Source organism: Lichenostomus cassidix, chromosome 3 (assembly GCF_008360975.1).
Source record: "Lichenostomus cassidix isolate B80296 chromosome 3, HeHo_3.0, whole genome shotgun sequence".
Classification (NCBI taxonomy): Eukaryota; Metazoa; Chordata; class Aves; order Passeriformes; family Meliphagidae; genus Lichenostomus; species Lichenostomus cassidix.
The window spans coordinates 54,560,825-54,576,981 of record NC_139483.1 but is presented as its reverse complement, the minus strand read 5'-3'; the positions used below and the strand labels follow the sequence as shown (position 1 = coordinate 54,576,981).

At 37.9% G+C, this 16,157-nt stretch overlaps 1 protein-coding gene across 2 annotated transcripts in view; it reads right to left on the bottom strand.

The window, feature by feature from the left end:
- The window catches only part of SYNE1 (spectrin repeat containing nuclear envelope protein 1), a 288,904-nt gene that overhangs the window by 10,703 nt on the left and 262,044 nt on the right, over positions 1–16,157 (bottom strand). For both annotated transcript variants that reach the window (XM_085055829.1, XM_085055830.1), the window contains 12 exons: positions 14,124–14,274; positions 10,685–10,867; positions 10,138–10,275; positions 9,217–9,408; positions 8,024–8,354; positions 7,114–7,182; positions 5,059–5,201; positions 4,099–4,225; positions 2,772–2,983; positions 1,062–1,262; positions 586–714; positions 1–213 (listed from right to left, as the gene is read on the bottom strand). In XM_085055829.1, coding sequence (XP_084911955.1) covers positions 1–213; positions 586–714; positions 1,062–1,262; positions 2,772–2,983; positions 4,099–4,225; positions 5,059–5,201; positions 7,114–7,182; positions 8,024–8,354; positions 9,217–9,408; positions 10,138–10,275; positions 10,685–10,867; positions 14,124–14,274 — 2,089 coding nt within the window. The remainder of the gene's footprint in view (positions 214–585; positions 715–1,061; positions 1,263–2,771; positions 2,984–4,098; positions 4,226–5,058; positions 5,202–7,113; positions 7,183–8,023; positions 8,355–9,216; positions 9,409–10,137; positions 10,276–10,684; positions 10,868–14,123; positions 14,275–16,157) is intronic.

The following is a 16,157-nucleotide window of genomic DNA, read 5'->3' as shown; positions in this document are numbered from 1 at the left end:
CAGCTGACTACTTGAAATGTCTAGAATTTTCTCTAGGTCTTTAATATGACGTGTGACCTCTTTCAAGAGGAGCTTCAGTCTGTTTCCAATGACATGTACCTTTTCTTTGGCTTCGAGACAATCCTTGCCTTCAGCATTGACTAGCAATTGGCAAGACATATCTTGCAGTGACGCCACCTTCAACTGAGACTCCAGCAGTTCACGTCTGATTTGCTGTTGCCAAGGCAAGCATCAAATTTTTTTAATAGCAATTAAAAAGATAAAAAAGCGAAAAAGCTAGAACTCACCAAACTCAACACTTCAAATTAAAGAAATGGAAAAAAAAGAGAGGCAATACAGATTTCTAATCTGACAGGAAGATATACAGCAGCCTAGTAGATGCCTCCGATTTAAAGCCACGTGTTGTGCTACTGATGAAAGTGAGTGGTAGTCCCTACCAAAGTAAAGTCAATCACTTACACTGGTCCCACAGCTCTGTGTTAACACACAATGTACAGTGCTAACCCCCTAAAGAGAAAGAGAAATCTGATTTGATGTTTTTCTGGTGATGTGTTTTGGGAGAGAAAAGGCTGATTACAGTCCTACCATCATATGTCTGTGATGATCCTGCAGTATTTCTGAGTCCAGGTTTGGATTGATGGGCACAATCTCGTTTTTCCTTCTGTCAATATTCTCCAGCCAAAGCAGCAAACTATGGCTCAGTTCATGGAAATCCTGCAAATGATGAATCATGATTTTAATAGGGTAGAAAAATATTCCAGTCAAATTCAGGTTTATAATTGATCCTCTGATACGTCCCACTAGCTAAATAAAATAACTTCCAAGAAGTGTACAATAAAATGTTAGAATACTATGCCAGAGGCAACAAATTTAGAAAACACTGGGCTGTAAATGCATGTTTTAGGTAGCTCAGGTGAATCCCATGAGAAAAACATGTGCCAAAGTTGCATTTTGGCTTTCACGGGCAAGTTTCAGACTGATCGTGAGCACACCAGGTAACTAAAGAGTTTATATGTTCAACATGAGGGATGCTGACAATGTGAAACAGGCACAGTACAGACCTGGCACTGTATCAGTGCATCCTGCAAGGAGCTGCGCCACTCTTCCATCATGCTGCACACGTGCTCCCAGCGCACGTTCATCTGAGACAGGCGCTCCTGCAGCTTCTTGCTCTCCTCGCTGTCAGACTGAGTGAACTCTGAGCTGCACAGATTGATGGACAAGATGATTGCTTTGCGGTTATCAATTGCTTTCTGCAGCTCCTTGATGATGAGACAAAGGGGAAAAAAGAATGAAAATTGGTAAAACGTGACTTTCAGAAGAAAAGTAGAGAAGGCACAACAAGACTGCAGTGATTTGCCACCAGCAGCTGCAGAAAGGTACCATATTGTAACAGTCCCTTTACTCTGGATATGACATCTCTGTGCTCACTCTGCGACTCTGCAAATGTTCACTCTTTAACATCTACTAAAATTTTACTGTGAACATAAACAAGAGCAAGCCAATTAAACTTGTAAAGTCTTAAAAGCCTGAAGTCATAGTTGAATTTTAAAGATCTGGCTCATGTTTCAGATATTTTAAAGACAGAGTAGGTCCAACAAAATTTAAAGATGTAGGACAACTGTATTTTAGCTCACAATAAAACTTTTGCCCTCACTTCTTAGTTTTGCTGATAAACATGAAAACCAACACATTTTCAAGTGGAAACTGCTGCCATCAGTATTTTAAAGTAAAAGCTTTTACTGAGAGAAAGGAAAGCATACAAAGAGTATAAAGAACTTCAATTTATAGAAGCACAACTTGTATAAAAACTCTGCTGTGTTTACGTTGGAAGTCATAAAAGAAACCCCACCTCTTTTGGTTTGGAGGGTACTAATGGGCTTTCAAGGAGAGGGTGAGATAAGAACAGAATTCTTATGAAATGCCCCTTTTTCCTCCTACTTTACAGCATTTATTTAAAAGCAAGATGTCACAGTAACCTTTGTAGTACTCATGGCAGCTATATTTGGATTACAGTGAAGATCAGCATTGACATGCTTCACATGGATCACTGCAGGAAACAGCCTTTACTATCTGTTCACCTCACCCCTGGCATAAAGCACAGTACATTTTGACATTGGGTCCACATTTTCCTGCCCACGCTTGTAAGATACTAGTGACTGAATGGGAAGCTGTGGACCACCACAACCATCTGCAGGTCTTTATAGCTGTGAAATACACAAGAGAGATGACAAAGGTAACATTCAGACCTTGATGCACATGAGATGACAGAAGAAGAAAAGGAATGTTGTAAAGTGGCATCAAATTTTTCGTGTTGCACTGGTGACACTGGGTAGGTTACAACACCTTTGGACATTTTCTCCTTCCTCTACACACAGTAGTATGTCTCAATGAGGGATTTCTTTTGAAGTAGCTATTTGTTACCAATTTGAGTAGCAGGGAATTCATCTAACTTGACACTTTTTTTTTCTTTCTTTTTTTTCTTTTTTTTTTTTTTTTTAATAATATCAGTTTGTGTGACATCAGGAGTTATCTGTACATTCTGGAATTACAGAACTTCCACAGAATTACAATTCCAAAACTTCATTTGGATTGCCAGTGGTACATTTTCCTGCCAAAAGGCAATTAAAAAAATCTCTCTCAGTTAGTTTATTTATCAGCAGCAGCCTGCTATGTGGAGCAAACCAGCTGCAATTATTGACAACCTCTTTGACATACCTGTTGCACTCAGTTTTACAAGGTAACTCATGGAAAAGAGAAATAAAACTCACTTTCAATTTTTTAATTCTGAGCTCAATAGTTTGTATGTCAGTGCTGAGATCAAGGCGGTGGAGCTTCTCCAGTTCCTCTTCAGTTTCTCCCAACCAAGCCCAGATGCTATTAAGGTCAGAGTTGAACTGCTGCCATTGCTGAAGGTTCTGCTTCATCCTCAGCTCCTTGCTTAGGGCTTGAGCCTGGATTAATTCCCATCTTTCAATTACACCTGGAATTACAAACACCAAATTCAACAAAAGCAAAAAACACCCACTAGCTACACACACACAGTTGCACAAGTTGAATACTGTTCAGGACAAAAAGATGCTCCATAAAAACCCTAAGCCACAAGCTAGATTAAAGAAAGTGATGTTGTAGAGAAAGAATGAAGAATCAGGGTGATTCCAGTCAGCAAGCAATTTTATTGCTTTCTAACATCAGACTTCTATGAACAGAAGTAAGTTGATACATGCAGGTCTCTAAAACAGGACATGCTGGCAAAAAAGGGGACATCTTAAATTCCCGTAAGTGCAAACCAGATAGGAAATTTGAATATATCTAACAAAGCACATATTTATTATTGTCATTGGTATTTGCACCTATCACAATTCAATGCTCACACTTCACTACATTTGCCTAAGCTACTGCTGATGCATTGGATAAACACCCGCAATAAACAGAAATAAATTAGGGGCTATTTCTTCTTCCTAGTTCTCTTGAAATGCTATGGCAGAAGGACAAGTTGCATCAACTTATAACTTAAAAATTAAAAATGCACACTAAAATAACAGAGACTATATGGCTAGAATATCTTGCCATGCTAAGAATGGAGATGATGCCTTTACAGTCTCTGGAATAAACCCATGTTTTTACAATGCAATACCTCTTGTTCTACAACTGATGTTTAAAATTAGTCAGCTCAATACTTCTATCAGGTGAAAATAAATTTCTTTACTGTAGGCAGATAATCTTAGAGGTTAAAGCTATTATTAGAAGAAATAAATGCTGACTTAGATGTTTTATACAAAATAAGCAACCATTTTCAGTAGAAATCTTACAACAAAACCCATTGCACTCACAACGACTTTCTGAAAGGCTTAGGGTTATATCTCATGATATGTAGAGGTTCTTAAAATGCACTTGTATGCCTAAACCCTTTACAGGGCATACAGAAGGAATACTTACAATTCCTTACCATTCCTATAAAAATATGCTAAACAGAACACGGTTAACAGTCATGTAAATATACATGTCAGCAAATAATACAAAGTGTTTATTCAGAAAAGCTTTGTATATTTGCTACTTTCCATAATTGCTTTTGATCAAATAAACTACGTTACTTACCAGCTGTTTGTGTTTCAGTACTGTTCATGTTAATGAGTCCTGAAAATTTTTCTTCTTCCTCCTTCAGTTTGTATCCAAGCCTTCTTACTGAGTCTATGCTTCCACTGCATTCACCTAGCAGTTTCATCTGTGTTAACAAACAAAATAACCCTTTTCAATATGCACTGTACAGAACTAATTGTATGGACAGTGCAAATTACAATGCAACTTCCAGAAATTTCCAAAAGTAAGTGTAAGTGTGAAGAAAAAAACTCTAACAGTCTGTGCTGATACTACAAGAAAAGTATATGGAGATGGTAACTTAAAGCATAAGTTAAGACTAAACAGAAATAAGTCAGTGGCACTACGCCAAATATTTCTAGATATCTTTAGAAGCCATCTTTTCAAAATGTTAAGACACTATGGTGAAGACACTAGAAGACGTAATAAAATCAACCTAAATGTGGAAATATTACTGTGCATCCAAATAGGTAATTTTTAAATTTTATCTGTAATAAAATTGAGTTACTTAGAGAGAGATTTATCTTCCAGAAAACCTGAGAAACCTTTTTAATCAGGGAATCCATATATGTAACCTTGCTTATATGATGCATTATAATTCATTTGCAAGATGAATACTGTGTCTGAAGCTATAAAACCTGCTTTTAAAAGCAGAGGAGTTTCAAACAAGGGTATCATCATTACATGGATAAAAGCATGTGTGAGAAAGTACTTCCAGAGATCTGCAAAAATGTAATAGGAAATAAATTCCCTAGAGTCACGTTCCGCTAGTCTTATGGTATTGTAAACACACTGATAACATAAACAACAATAGTATGTGCTTAAGGGTGGTAACCACACGAGTGAGCCTGAGAAGCAGTTACAGCTAATTGCTCTCTCAGAGCAGCTGTGTTTCCTTCAGCAGCAAAGCTAAGCTAAGCTTGGAGTGCATATTTGACTTGGGCTCCAAAACACACGCACATATCCTTTGTAAGTGGAATCCAGCTCTGGTCCTGTAGGTGTCTTGCTGCGGATGATGTTTTCTGTTTGCTGTATTTGGAAACGACTGGTGTCCAAGGCCTTGTCCAGCTGTCGGATATGTGCTTCCAGGGCACCTGGTTCACCTGCATCAGAGCCAAAAAAGAGTGACCGTCACCTCAACTTTTCCAAAGTTTTTTTTTCCTTGTCCAGGCAGAATAGGTATTAGGAATACTATTTAGATTAGACAGTAAAGGAGAAATGTGACAGCAGCAGTATGAGTGGTAAAATGTCAAAGCTAAGTGAACACTAGTTACATTAGAGGGTGTTAGCAATCTTCAGAAGATGATACCAATGAAAAAGCTTGCCACAAGCATACTATAGAAGAGTCCACAGTTTAAAGTAGGCTTGCAAATTATTCAGAAGCGACTTTTCCCCCACATTGAATGCCTTGCCTTTTTTTAAAGGGACAGTTCTCAGCAAAGTGTACTCTAACCTCACTAATTTTGGAAAACTTTGCTCCCTTTCACAAACATTGTAAAATAAAAACTTGTAACCCAAATCCTCATTTGTGTGATCCAAATCCATGTGAAAATTTGGTATCTTCATTTCTCTTTGTATTATTTCTGCCCACTAAAAAGCAGGAGAATTTGGATCTCCATGAAAGGATCCTATTTGTATACAATTTTGAAGTGGCATACAAATGCTAATTGATACTGTTCAATCACATTGTCAAAATCCACAGATGACAGTACATCTTGGAGGCCTGGAGCAAGTAGTCCATGACTGATTTGGGCAACCACACTAAGCAGCAAAATTTATAGTATTTTTCAAATTAGGTACTTGACAAAGACCACACTTAACATATCTGCAAGATGCTATTATTCATTCAAGCTATTTGGAACTCATACCAACGTTTTTGAAGCAGGACTAACTTGTATAGTCCTTATAGAGGTCAGCTGAATTCTGTGACATAAATTAGCTACACACAATTCTAATGTGAAGCATGCTGCAGCCTAGAGGACCACAGGAGATCCTTCTTATACATATTCTATCACTATGCCTGATTTCCATCTGTTTACAAAGACAGTTTGAATTTATTCATAAAGACACAATTAAAAACATGAACAGAGGAGAGCCTTCTGTCCAACTAATTACAGAAAATGAAGCCTCTTGGATGATTAATCTTTTTTCATATAAAACACAACGTCACCCCAAATGGACAGGACAAAGTGCTCAACATTGTTTTTCGCTCATTACTTTAAAAATTTGCATAGGTCAAAAAACTAAACACATTTTTTTCAAAAGTACTGCTATTACTTATACCCTTAATCAATACTATTATTTCACTAATTTGGGAAATAACTAAAAATGGGTGGTGAACCTGAGGCTTGTGTCACAGAAACAAAGATTTTAAACATGTGCTGTTTGCAATGAAGTCATTATTTAAAAGGAGGAAAACTGAAATAATGAGAGAAGTGTTTGCAAATGTATCTAATTCCTCCAAGAGAGTCATCTAACAAATGAAACAATAGGTTTAATCTTGTGCAATAAAGAAAAGTCCAATATATGAGACTATGATACAGACACTACCTCAACTTGACATTTTTATCACATGAAACAAGAACTAACCTGAAAGTTTATATCTGCATGATAATCCAAGATGTGGCTGTGTTACAAAAATAATAAATGCAACCCCAAAAAATTAGGTATTGCTCTATACCTTTTCCTTCTGCCTTAAGATGTAACACTGCATTAAGTCTGGCTGATGGACACCAGATAAAAAAAAACAACAATCAGAGCAGTGTAGTTTAGTTAGCCAAGGTGGGAGGGCTAATACTTCAAACATCATCATTTCATCCATGCCCCTAATGATACTTCTAAGCGCAGTAGTAAAGCAGGAGGATACTTCTAAGTTAAGATGCCAATGCTGCCATGTAAGAAATATTTATCTTGTAAGTTGTGAAAAGATAGCAGATGCTAAGAGAAGAGAAAGAAGTTATGCTTGTGCACCATGGTATTTGCATCTGGCTATGCTTAGTCTTTCATGATGCCTACCAGAGATATTTTTGAGGGCGTTTTCTGTGAGTGTTACATAGGCCTCAAGAGTTTCAGGGATCTCTACATCTGAAAAAATAAAAGCACAATCTGAATTGATGGCTCAGCAATGGCTGTCTCCTTACAGCTGGAGTCCTTTCCATGGGATGGATTATATAAATGGTTCTCATAGCAAATATTGTCTCTGAAGAAGGAAAAGGATGAAGACTGAAACACAGGGAGGCTGCTACAAAGGCTCTTAATATCCAGGCAAACCTGACTCTTTTCAGAGCAATGACCTGGAAAGCAAAAGACAGTCACAAGTTCAGAGCAAAATACAGTGGTATGCCTTATCCCACAGCTAGCTCCTTTGGGCACTTTCATGTTTTAAGATTTATTACACAAAGCACAAACACTTAGAAAGGATTTCCAACTTCACTGGAGAGCAAGACCCAAGATTGCACCTCAGACTAAACACTCAGTTGCTGGAGTCTTGCCTGGGTAAGAACTGAGTTAGGATTTACTTAAACACTTGATGATTTTCTCTGTGGGTCTCTCCCACAGCATTTCTTCATTGGTTTGTTCTGCACTTTTTGCCATATCCAGTATAGTTTCTTGTAGTCAGAATAACTTAGGATGCAGGGCTGTTAAGGATGACATATCTCATCTGGCAGGCCTCATGCACAGATAAACAGCCAACTCCCTGCCATATCTTGTATGCCTTTCCCATTTTCCAAGGCTGTCGTCATCCAGGAATCTCCATCACTGTGTCTAAGGCCAGAGGGCCACTGAGATCACTTAGGAACCACTATTTAAAGTCATCAGGGGCTGTTCAAAGCATTTTCCATGAGAATATTGGCCACACAATCACACATGTAACATTTCCCTTTTTTCACTCGGAGAAAACAGAGCACACAATCTGCCACCATACCTGCTATGCCAGCTGCTCCTCTCAGGTAGAAGTCTTTTTCTTGTCCTCCGTCTTCTTCGGAGTGCAGCGCCCGGGAAACAGCTGTCTCCAGGTCCCTGCTAAGGTCGTAGTCATGATCCCACTCCAGAGGGATGGAGTCCACGCTCGCAGGGGTATCTCGCCCCGATCGCTCGCTCCTCAGCGGCTGGGAAAGAGGCAGCGAAAGGTTGGAAGAGGGGTGCGGGGACAGAACGCTGTCCGCAGATTTGTCATGCCAGCGTATGTCAGAGAGATCTGCTGATTCATCCAGATCCACCTCTCTGTCAGAGAGGTCGTGCTCGTCATCTGTCAGCTAGAAGCATAATGCAAACAGAAGCGGTCAATGAAACGCGCAGAGGCACTGCATGGTCAGCCTGGGTCAGTGAAATAAAGCAGCATTAGGTGACAGTCACACTGGCAGGGTTTTCATTTTGCATCGTTTTGCACTTTCCCTTCACTATTTTTAAGGTGTACCAAAAGAACCCCAAAGCAACAAAGAGGATCCAAGTGCCAGCTCATTTTAATTACTTAAGGCACCATGAAGTCTCACAACAGGCAAATATTTCCAGACTTTTACTGTCTCTTCAATGCAAATATCAAGTTAGAAAAACCTCTGGAATCAACTAATAGAAAGCACAAGTCATCTTTATCATGAGCACTGCTCTCACTATGTTATTTAATATTTTGAAATCCCTGGATTTTGTTCCTTTCATTCAGTATGACTTGAACTACCAAAAACTGTTTTCCCTCCACTTTTTCAGCTTGTGTTCACTTCTGGAGACAAATTTCTCTCTTTTCTGATGGGGAGAATAATTTTATCAAATTTTTTTTGTAACAAAAACCTCACTAAGGTGCCAATCAAACTATCTGATAGTGCAGGGAAATGTTCTTATTACCAGTACCACGGTGCATGAATAAAGTTTTATAAATCTCCAATTTGCATGGATTTTCACGATGATTAACAGAAATTCCAGATCGTGTGAGTTTGTTCTATGAACAGGACACAAACAGAATATAATGAAGGGAGGCAGATGGTCAGGGCTGCAACAAAATTTAACCACAGGACTTTTGTAAAGTTACGTAAGTTTCACGTCAACATCTTTCTCTCTCCTCATTCTCACATTCGTAAAATGGCAACAAAGCAAACAAGTAAAAGCATATGTAAATATACACACAGGAAGGCGGATAAGTTTCTTGTGATAGCGTTCCACACGTCCAAAGACCTCTTGGCAGTAACGGCGCAGCTCATCTAGCTCTTCTTCAATGACAGCTGCATCCAGAGGTTCACTTTTCTCAATAAGCTGCTCACCTTGAACAATTATCTGCTCAATTTTGCTGTTGTTCAGTGAAATTTCTTGCTGGAAGGCCTATGTAGAACAAAAGCCCATGCTTTATTAATGAACATGACAACAACCTGGGTAATTAGGGGTGTTATGTCTCAAGAGTCTTACAGAAAGAATGGTGTGGGTAACAAACAGGGATTGTGCCAAATATTCTGTCATGAGAACAATGAGCAATTAAATTAAATTTAGCATTCCACAGTCCTTCAAGCCAAAACCAGTGATACTTCATGGTTTACCATTTCATTCCTCACTTGTTGAATTTGGAAAGAAAGTTCTTCTCTAAACAAGCCATACCAATGACCAAATGTCTAGAGTGAACACAGATGCTAAAGCTAGCACAATGGAATTTTGCACAATGCGACATTTGGTATTGGTCTCTCCAGATAAGGAATTTTCTGATGCAGAAACGGTTGAAAAATGTAGTACTTATTACATACTAATAATAATGGAGACTTGATATAAATAATTTTTATTAACATTTCCTCTTTTGATGAGGGAAAGTACACTATCACCCCTGGTCTTTCTTCTTAAGTTTTTCACAGCTCAAAGATCTTTTATACTGGCAGAAAAGTACATATTGGAAACTGACTTAACCCATAACTTTTAAGGTTGAAGTCTTGGCCTGCAAGTAGAGGAACCATATCAAGCTGCATTTCTGCGCAATATTTCTTAAAATTATTTTCCTGCCCTGCATGGGGTTTTTTTACCCCTTTTTTCATCCCTCCTTCTCTTAACTACTCAATCATTCTTTACCTTAAGTTGCTTTATCTTTGCTTGGACATCACACTCTGAGAAATGCTCGATGTTGGTCAGCTGCAGGTCCATCTCTGTGAGCCACACCAGGATGCTGTCGCGTGCTGTTTCAAACTCCTCCCGCTGGCCAATAAAATGCTGGAGGGTGGAAAATTGAGTAGCGTTAAATGACCAACAACATGAAAACTCCCAGCAATAGCGGGGAAACAGCTTTAGTCCACATCAAACCCAATTTAAACTCAGTACATATTCTTTCATTTCCTACATGCTTTCTAAGGCCCCCTTTTCAATAACACCATCTAGAGGTGCAATTAGCTGACCTGTGAAAGTTATCTTCTGTGAAGAAGGTGGTGTTTGATATCACCAAGCATTTGCCTACAGCCTATGCTTTCGTTACCTTGGACTAAGTGAACTGATAAACTTTCTTTCTCTTCCAAAGGTAGAAATCCCCTCAAGAACACTGCGCAAATGCATTAAACTGAAAGCTGCTGAAGTACCCGATTCATGACTAGAGTAGTGAAATGACAGTCTTAAAAATGGAAAATACTTTTAGCCTGCGCAGGATGGAGGTAACTCGCTTTTGCAAATTGTCCCATCTCTGGTTCCCCTCGTGAACCATCTGCTTGAGGCTGCCGTCAGAGTCAGTGCGGTTCTCCCGGGCCAGGCGCCGATACTGCTTATTGATCAGCTCCAGCTGAGTCAGGCTTTCATGCACTTGTCTCTGGAAGGCCTAAAGCAGTATGAACAAAAGACACCTTCAGATCTTCAATTACTGAAATCAGGATACATATATAGATATCTTGCCTTATTTTGACCCTACCTTTGCACTCTGACTTATGTAAGCATATAAATTACACTAGCTGGAGACATCTCCTGAGGGCTACCCTATAGAGATGCTGCCTTCTGATTGAAATAAACAAAATAAAAAAAAAAGCAAGCCCCCCTGCCCATAAAACCAGAAAAAAGGTTTATAAAACTGACATGGTTCACTGAATGAGAAATTGCAACATGAGTATCCATTACAAAGGCAAAATCAGTGCAAAAAAAAAAAAAGACTCTTCTTTCTACTAAATTATATGCTTTTGTATTTGAGAAGTACAAACAATGAACATGAAACTATCAAAAAAAAAAGAAACAGAAATCCAAGATTCCTGTGGCTTCACTGGATTTCTTTTCACATATTGATTTTGCTGAAATGCAAACATTGAAGGAATTGGAGCAATTGTTTACTCTGAAAAACAGTACTGAATGAGGCATCTCATTATATTTAGTATACTGATTTACAAGTAAGTTTTGTCTTAAAATATTAATGGAAAACAAAATTTCATGAATATCCATGCCAACTAATGTCTGGGCAAATGTTTGCACCATTTACTGTTGGTGCTTGCTCTACTGTTACGAGAGCCACAGAGATGCAGCTGAGGTGCACAGGTGACTTAGCTGATGGGTTTCATGTTGTGATTACCAATCATGAAGCTTGGAGAAAGTACATTGTAAGGAAATGACTGAATTAATACCTTTAACAATAATAATAACAACACAACAACAAAACAAACCAGTATTTTTTTCAAAAAGCTGCTTTTTTTAATGTTGTCTCATCACCAAAATAGAAAAGCAATCAAAGGAAGTCTTAAAAACCTAGATTACACCAGCTCTCTTTTGAATACAAGTAGGGTTTGGCTCCCACTGTAGTTCTACAAACTTGCTCTCTGATATTCCTCACAATGTAAATAAACAGTCAATCTCTTCCAAAACTAGACACCTCCCTTAATAAGGACTGTAGAAGTGAGATAGTTAATTTACTTCTGTACAGAAATTTTAATTAAACACAGTGTAACGTGTAAAAAGAAAACGTTAAGTTTTCTACATAAAAATATACACACTTCATATTGTACCATTCAAAGCTAAAAATGAAATAACCACATTTCTGCTGTAACACCAGAAAGGAAAGTAAAGAAACAGTTGGAAAAAAGATCAAAATCCATAGAGTCCTCCCAATATAATTATTTTCTTCTTTGAATGGCCATAAAGTTGGGTAGGGGACAACCAAAAAAGAGCAAATGGGCTTACAACTAGAGCAAAATGGTAAGTAGAACTGAATGAATTTAAGATTGCACATGGATTCCTATATTAGAGGCACAAATCTGACTATATTTACTAGGATCATGAAATCTGAAAGTGTGCAGTTGTTGTTCCACCTGTTCCCAAGCTTTCTCCAGCAGAACAGCTGATTATTTGCCTTCCATTTTTTCATCTCAGCTACACAAGAATTCATCTGCGGCATTCCTTCCTGTAACCTCTTTTCATTTCCCCATACGGAGAGGAAGGAATTTGGTTTTGTACAGTGAAGTCTGTGAGAGCCATCTCTGACCTCTGTACTCAGGAAATGAAAGGTTATTATGTGGTCTGATGAGCTCTTTTTGTTGTGTGCTTTTTTTAAATTGAAGTGCAAATACAGAGAAGTAAATAAAATTAGAAAAAAATGTCTAGTTAAAGCAGAAACCTGCTTCTGTCAGTATTTTTAAGTGGCTGAATTTATACTGACTTCACAGTAATGCTGCTGAATTCAGCTGAATTTGAATACCATAGTTCTATTACTTGCATTCCTGCTATTTGGTATGCAAAGAAATTAGGTGCTCAGGAGGGGAAAAAAAAAAGAAAAAAAGAGAAAGAAGTAAACTACAGGGAAAGAACCAAACTGCAGGGAAAGCAAGCTTTTGGAGAGGCTACACTGCTCTCTTTGCATCTTCTTCCTGCTCACATTCTATAGACAGTAAAAAATCCACAAGTCTGCTGCAGAGGAAAGGTCACCATAACAGCTGAGGTTCAATGAAAAAGACTTTGGGCAAAGTCAATTCAGCTGTAAAAATCAAAGAGTCAATACACTTTTGGTACTTCTTATATAGAGACTTGCTAAACAAGAGATTTAAATCCTGATCACTGAATAACGGGACAATGGGACAGAGGTCTGAGGCAGAGTGTTTGTGTCCAGGAAGCTTTTATACTATGGCAACTTACCTCGCCATAATGAAGCCTGGCATAATGAAGTGTGTTTAATGACAAACAGTACATTCAGAAATGTTAATGTCAATTACAGAGCTCAGTGCTTCACAGTTTATGTTTTTAATTTAACTGTTAAATAAAAAACTATTAACTGGTCTTAGACATTGCTTAAAATTTGCATTTCTTCACAGCAAATACTTTACAGCGTCTGACTGTTTACAGAATTGCCTAAATAATTTGTTCTCTTGCTTCTCTCTCATTTTGACATACTCTTTTCAAATAGGAATCCAGCAGAAGATTTCCCCGTGACTCACCAGACAACATGAGTATGTGCTTTACACACAGGTATACAATCCCTTGAAACTATGAGACAAGCTGTCACACCGCAGCACACACAACGGAGTTATGTAACAAGCTCCTAAGCACTGACCAAAGTGACAGCTTGCCAGTTCTGAAGCAAGTTTAACTTTTAAGTCACAGAGGACACCACGTGGACATATAACATTTGCATGAACATGAATTCCAGATCTAAAGGGGAGATATTGTGCATAATAAGGGAAGAGTCCAGAGGGCTGAACCCTCTGGATTCAGAGAGTTATAGCACGAAGAGGAGGGACAAAATCAAAGCAAAAGCTAAAGCATGCAGCATGCATTTGAAGTGGCACTTGGTGAACGGAGATTTAGGAAGGCTCTGGAACACCTACTGACTGGACATATTAAAAAGCTGCAGAAATAAAAAAGGTGAAGAATCAAGCTTTGGTGAACAAACAGTAAGGGGGATAAAAATTTATCAGCATTTCCAGTTGCCACCTTCCACTGTCTTTCTACCCTAGGAACCTGCCACTGAAGGCAGCTACAAAATCATCAAGTCCACTACATCAATACAGCATCTCTGCTGAGTGACTTGGTTATGGGAAGGAAGAACACGAGCTGGGTGCTGCAATGTGATCAGAAGGTATTAAATTTCAACCACTATAAATCACCTCAAATTTCTTCAGTTCTTCCTTAGCAACAGTGTAAAGCACACCAGAGGAGCTTGGGAAAGCAGCTGTCCTCTCAGAGACTTTTAGCCAATCTTCAAATCTAGAGTAGTCATCCAAAAACTTTTGCCACAGCCGCCAGGTCTCTTCAATTCTGCAATAGATAATGGAAAATAAGAGAATGCTTGGATTGATAGCCAGTTGACCTACAGAACTTTTACCAGTCATCTACAACATCAAACTAGCACTACACCAGACAATAACTGATTATTAATCTAACTCAGCCAGCCAGACTGATAACCAGACCACAGGGAAGGCTGCCTCATTCCAGACTGAGCTAGAATAAGATGACGGCAATTTTTTTTTTTAACATATCTAATTTTGGAATCAGTATAAAAAAAGTTTTAGGTTTGTAATAAGAGCTCTAAAAAGCTGAGCACACACTAAATTACTTCTGACATGCAGTGCCAATGTAGGTTACCCAAGCCACTGTTTTAAAGATCAAAAATTCCACACTACATTCAATTGCAGAACTTTTTCTTACAGAATTGTAAAGAAGTTGCAGCACATGTTTTAAAGTTCTTAATCATTATTCTGCATTGCAAAGGGACATAAACTTTTTTCCATTTACCAACAAGTATTTCTCTCAATATACACTGCAGACATATTTTTCTTTTAAAAACTCCAAAAGTTAATGTTTAAACAAAACCCAATTTGACTTCAACCGAATATGTAAAAATAGTGCCTTACACTTGACACTGAAATCAAGCTGGCTTAATACTGAGATTGTAATATCCAATGAAGTTCAGCATTACTTGATTTAAAGTAACAGTTTTTTTTGGGATAGTTGTTTTACAATGGAACTTTTGTTTGTTTTTACATACAGAATACATCTTTCCCGATCTTAGACATGCAGGACTAAAAAGGTCATGAACTAGGCAAAAATTTTTGCTTCATTGGTGACATGTTGTTTAAATGGAAAATTGACATCAGTAAAGTTGCTCTTTAATATGATTAAGTGTTTCTAGTACAATAAAGATTCTAGATACTGAAAATTCAGTTAACTTACCAGTACAAATCTACTAAAGCATAAGGTGTATATTCTAAGGAAGTAAAATAGAGTTCAATGCACTGTTCCACATTAACTTAAAATACTTCTGAATTGATCTGTTGGACACAAAGGTATGAAAGCCCATGTATGTTCAAGAGAGACTATACTGAAGATAGGACTTACAACTGTAGTTACAAGTTAGAACTTATAAGATAGAACTGCACTTATAGATATATACAATTAAAGAAAGAACTGCACTTATAGATATATACAATTAAAGAATTTCCATGGCAATAGTGTAAAATTACTGAAAGATATCCATCAATGGATATAGAACAGCAAAACCTAAAAACAATAAGTGTTTTGCATAAAATAAACAAAAAACTTTACAAAATATATTACGAATATCCCACAAAATGAAAGATCAGACCAGAAATTCAAATCAGCATTTTGACATGTCAAATTCTCCCTAGAGTTGTTTATACGACTACTACAAACATGACAGAAATAAGATTAATAACTTAAAAAATTAAAGAATGTATGTTCATAAAACCAGGAGTTTAAACCTGTAAACATGTCTCATTACTAGTCAGCACATAGCACTGCCTCAGTCTAACCTTTGTCATTATTGTTGCTGAAATCACCAAGCTATCCTGTGTGGGAATAGGAAATGAATCTTCTGGATATGATGGGCATGCAGTCTAAGCATGTGCAGTCGCCCAGACTACACCCAGGAATCCTGGGTGCTATGGCCTAATTTGCTCAGCACAGCTAAGGTGGGCAGGTGAAGAAATTCCATTTAAGTGCTCAGTCCTAGAATTCTTCCATATAAACAAAATCAGTCATTTGGAGAAACTGCTGAGGAACAATGGGTACATTTAAACCCTAATACCTGGAATAACATTCCACCCATTCAATAACTAGTTTCCCCATAAATCTCAGTACTTCCTGGGTAAATTTAAGAGTTACAACCTCCCTTTTATGTC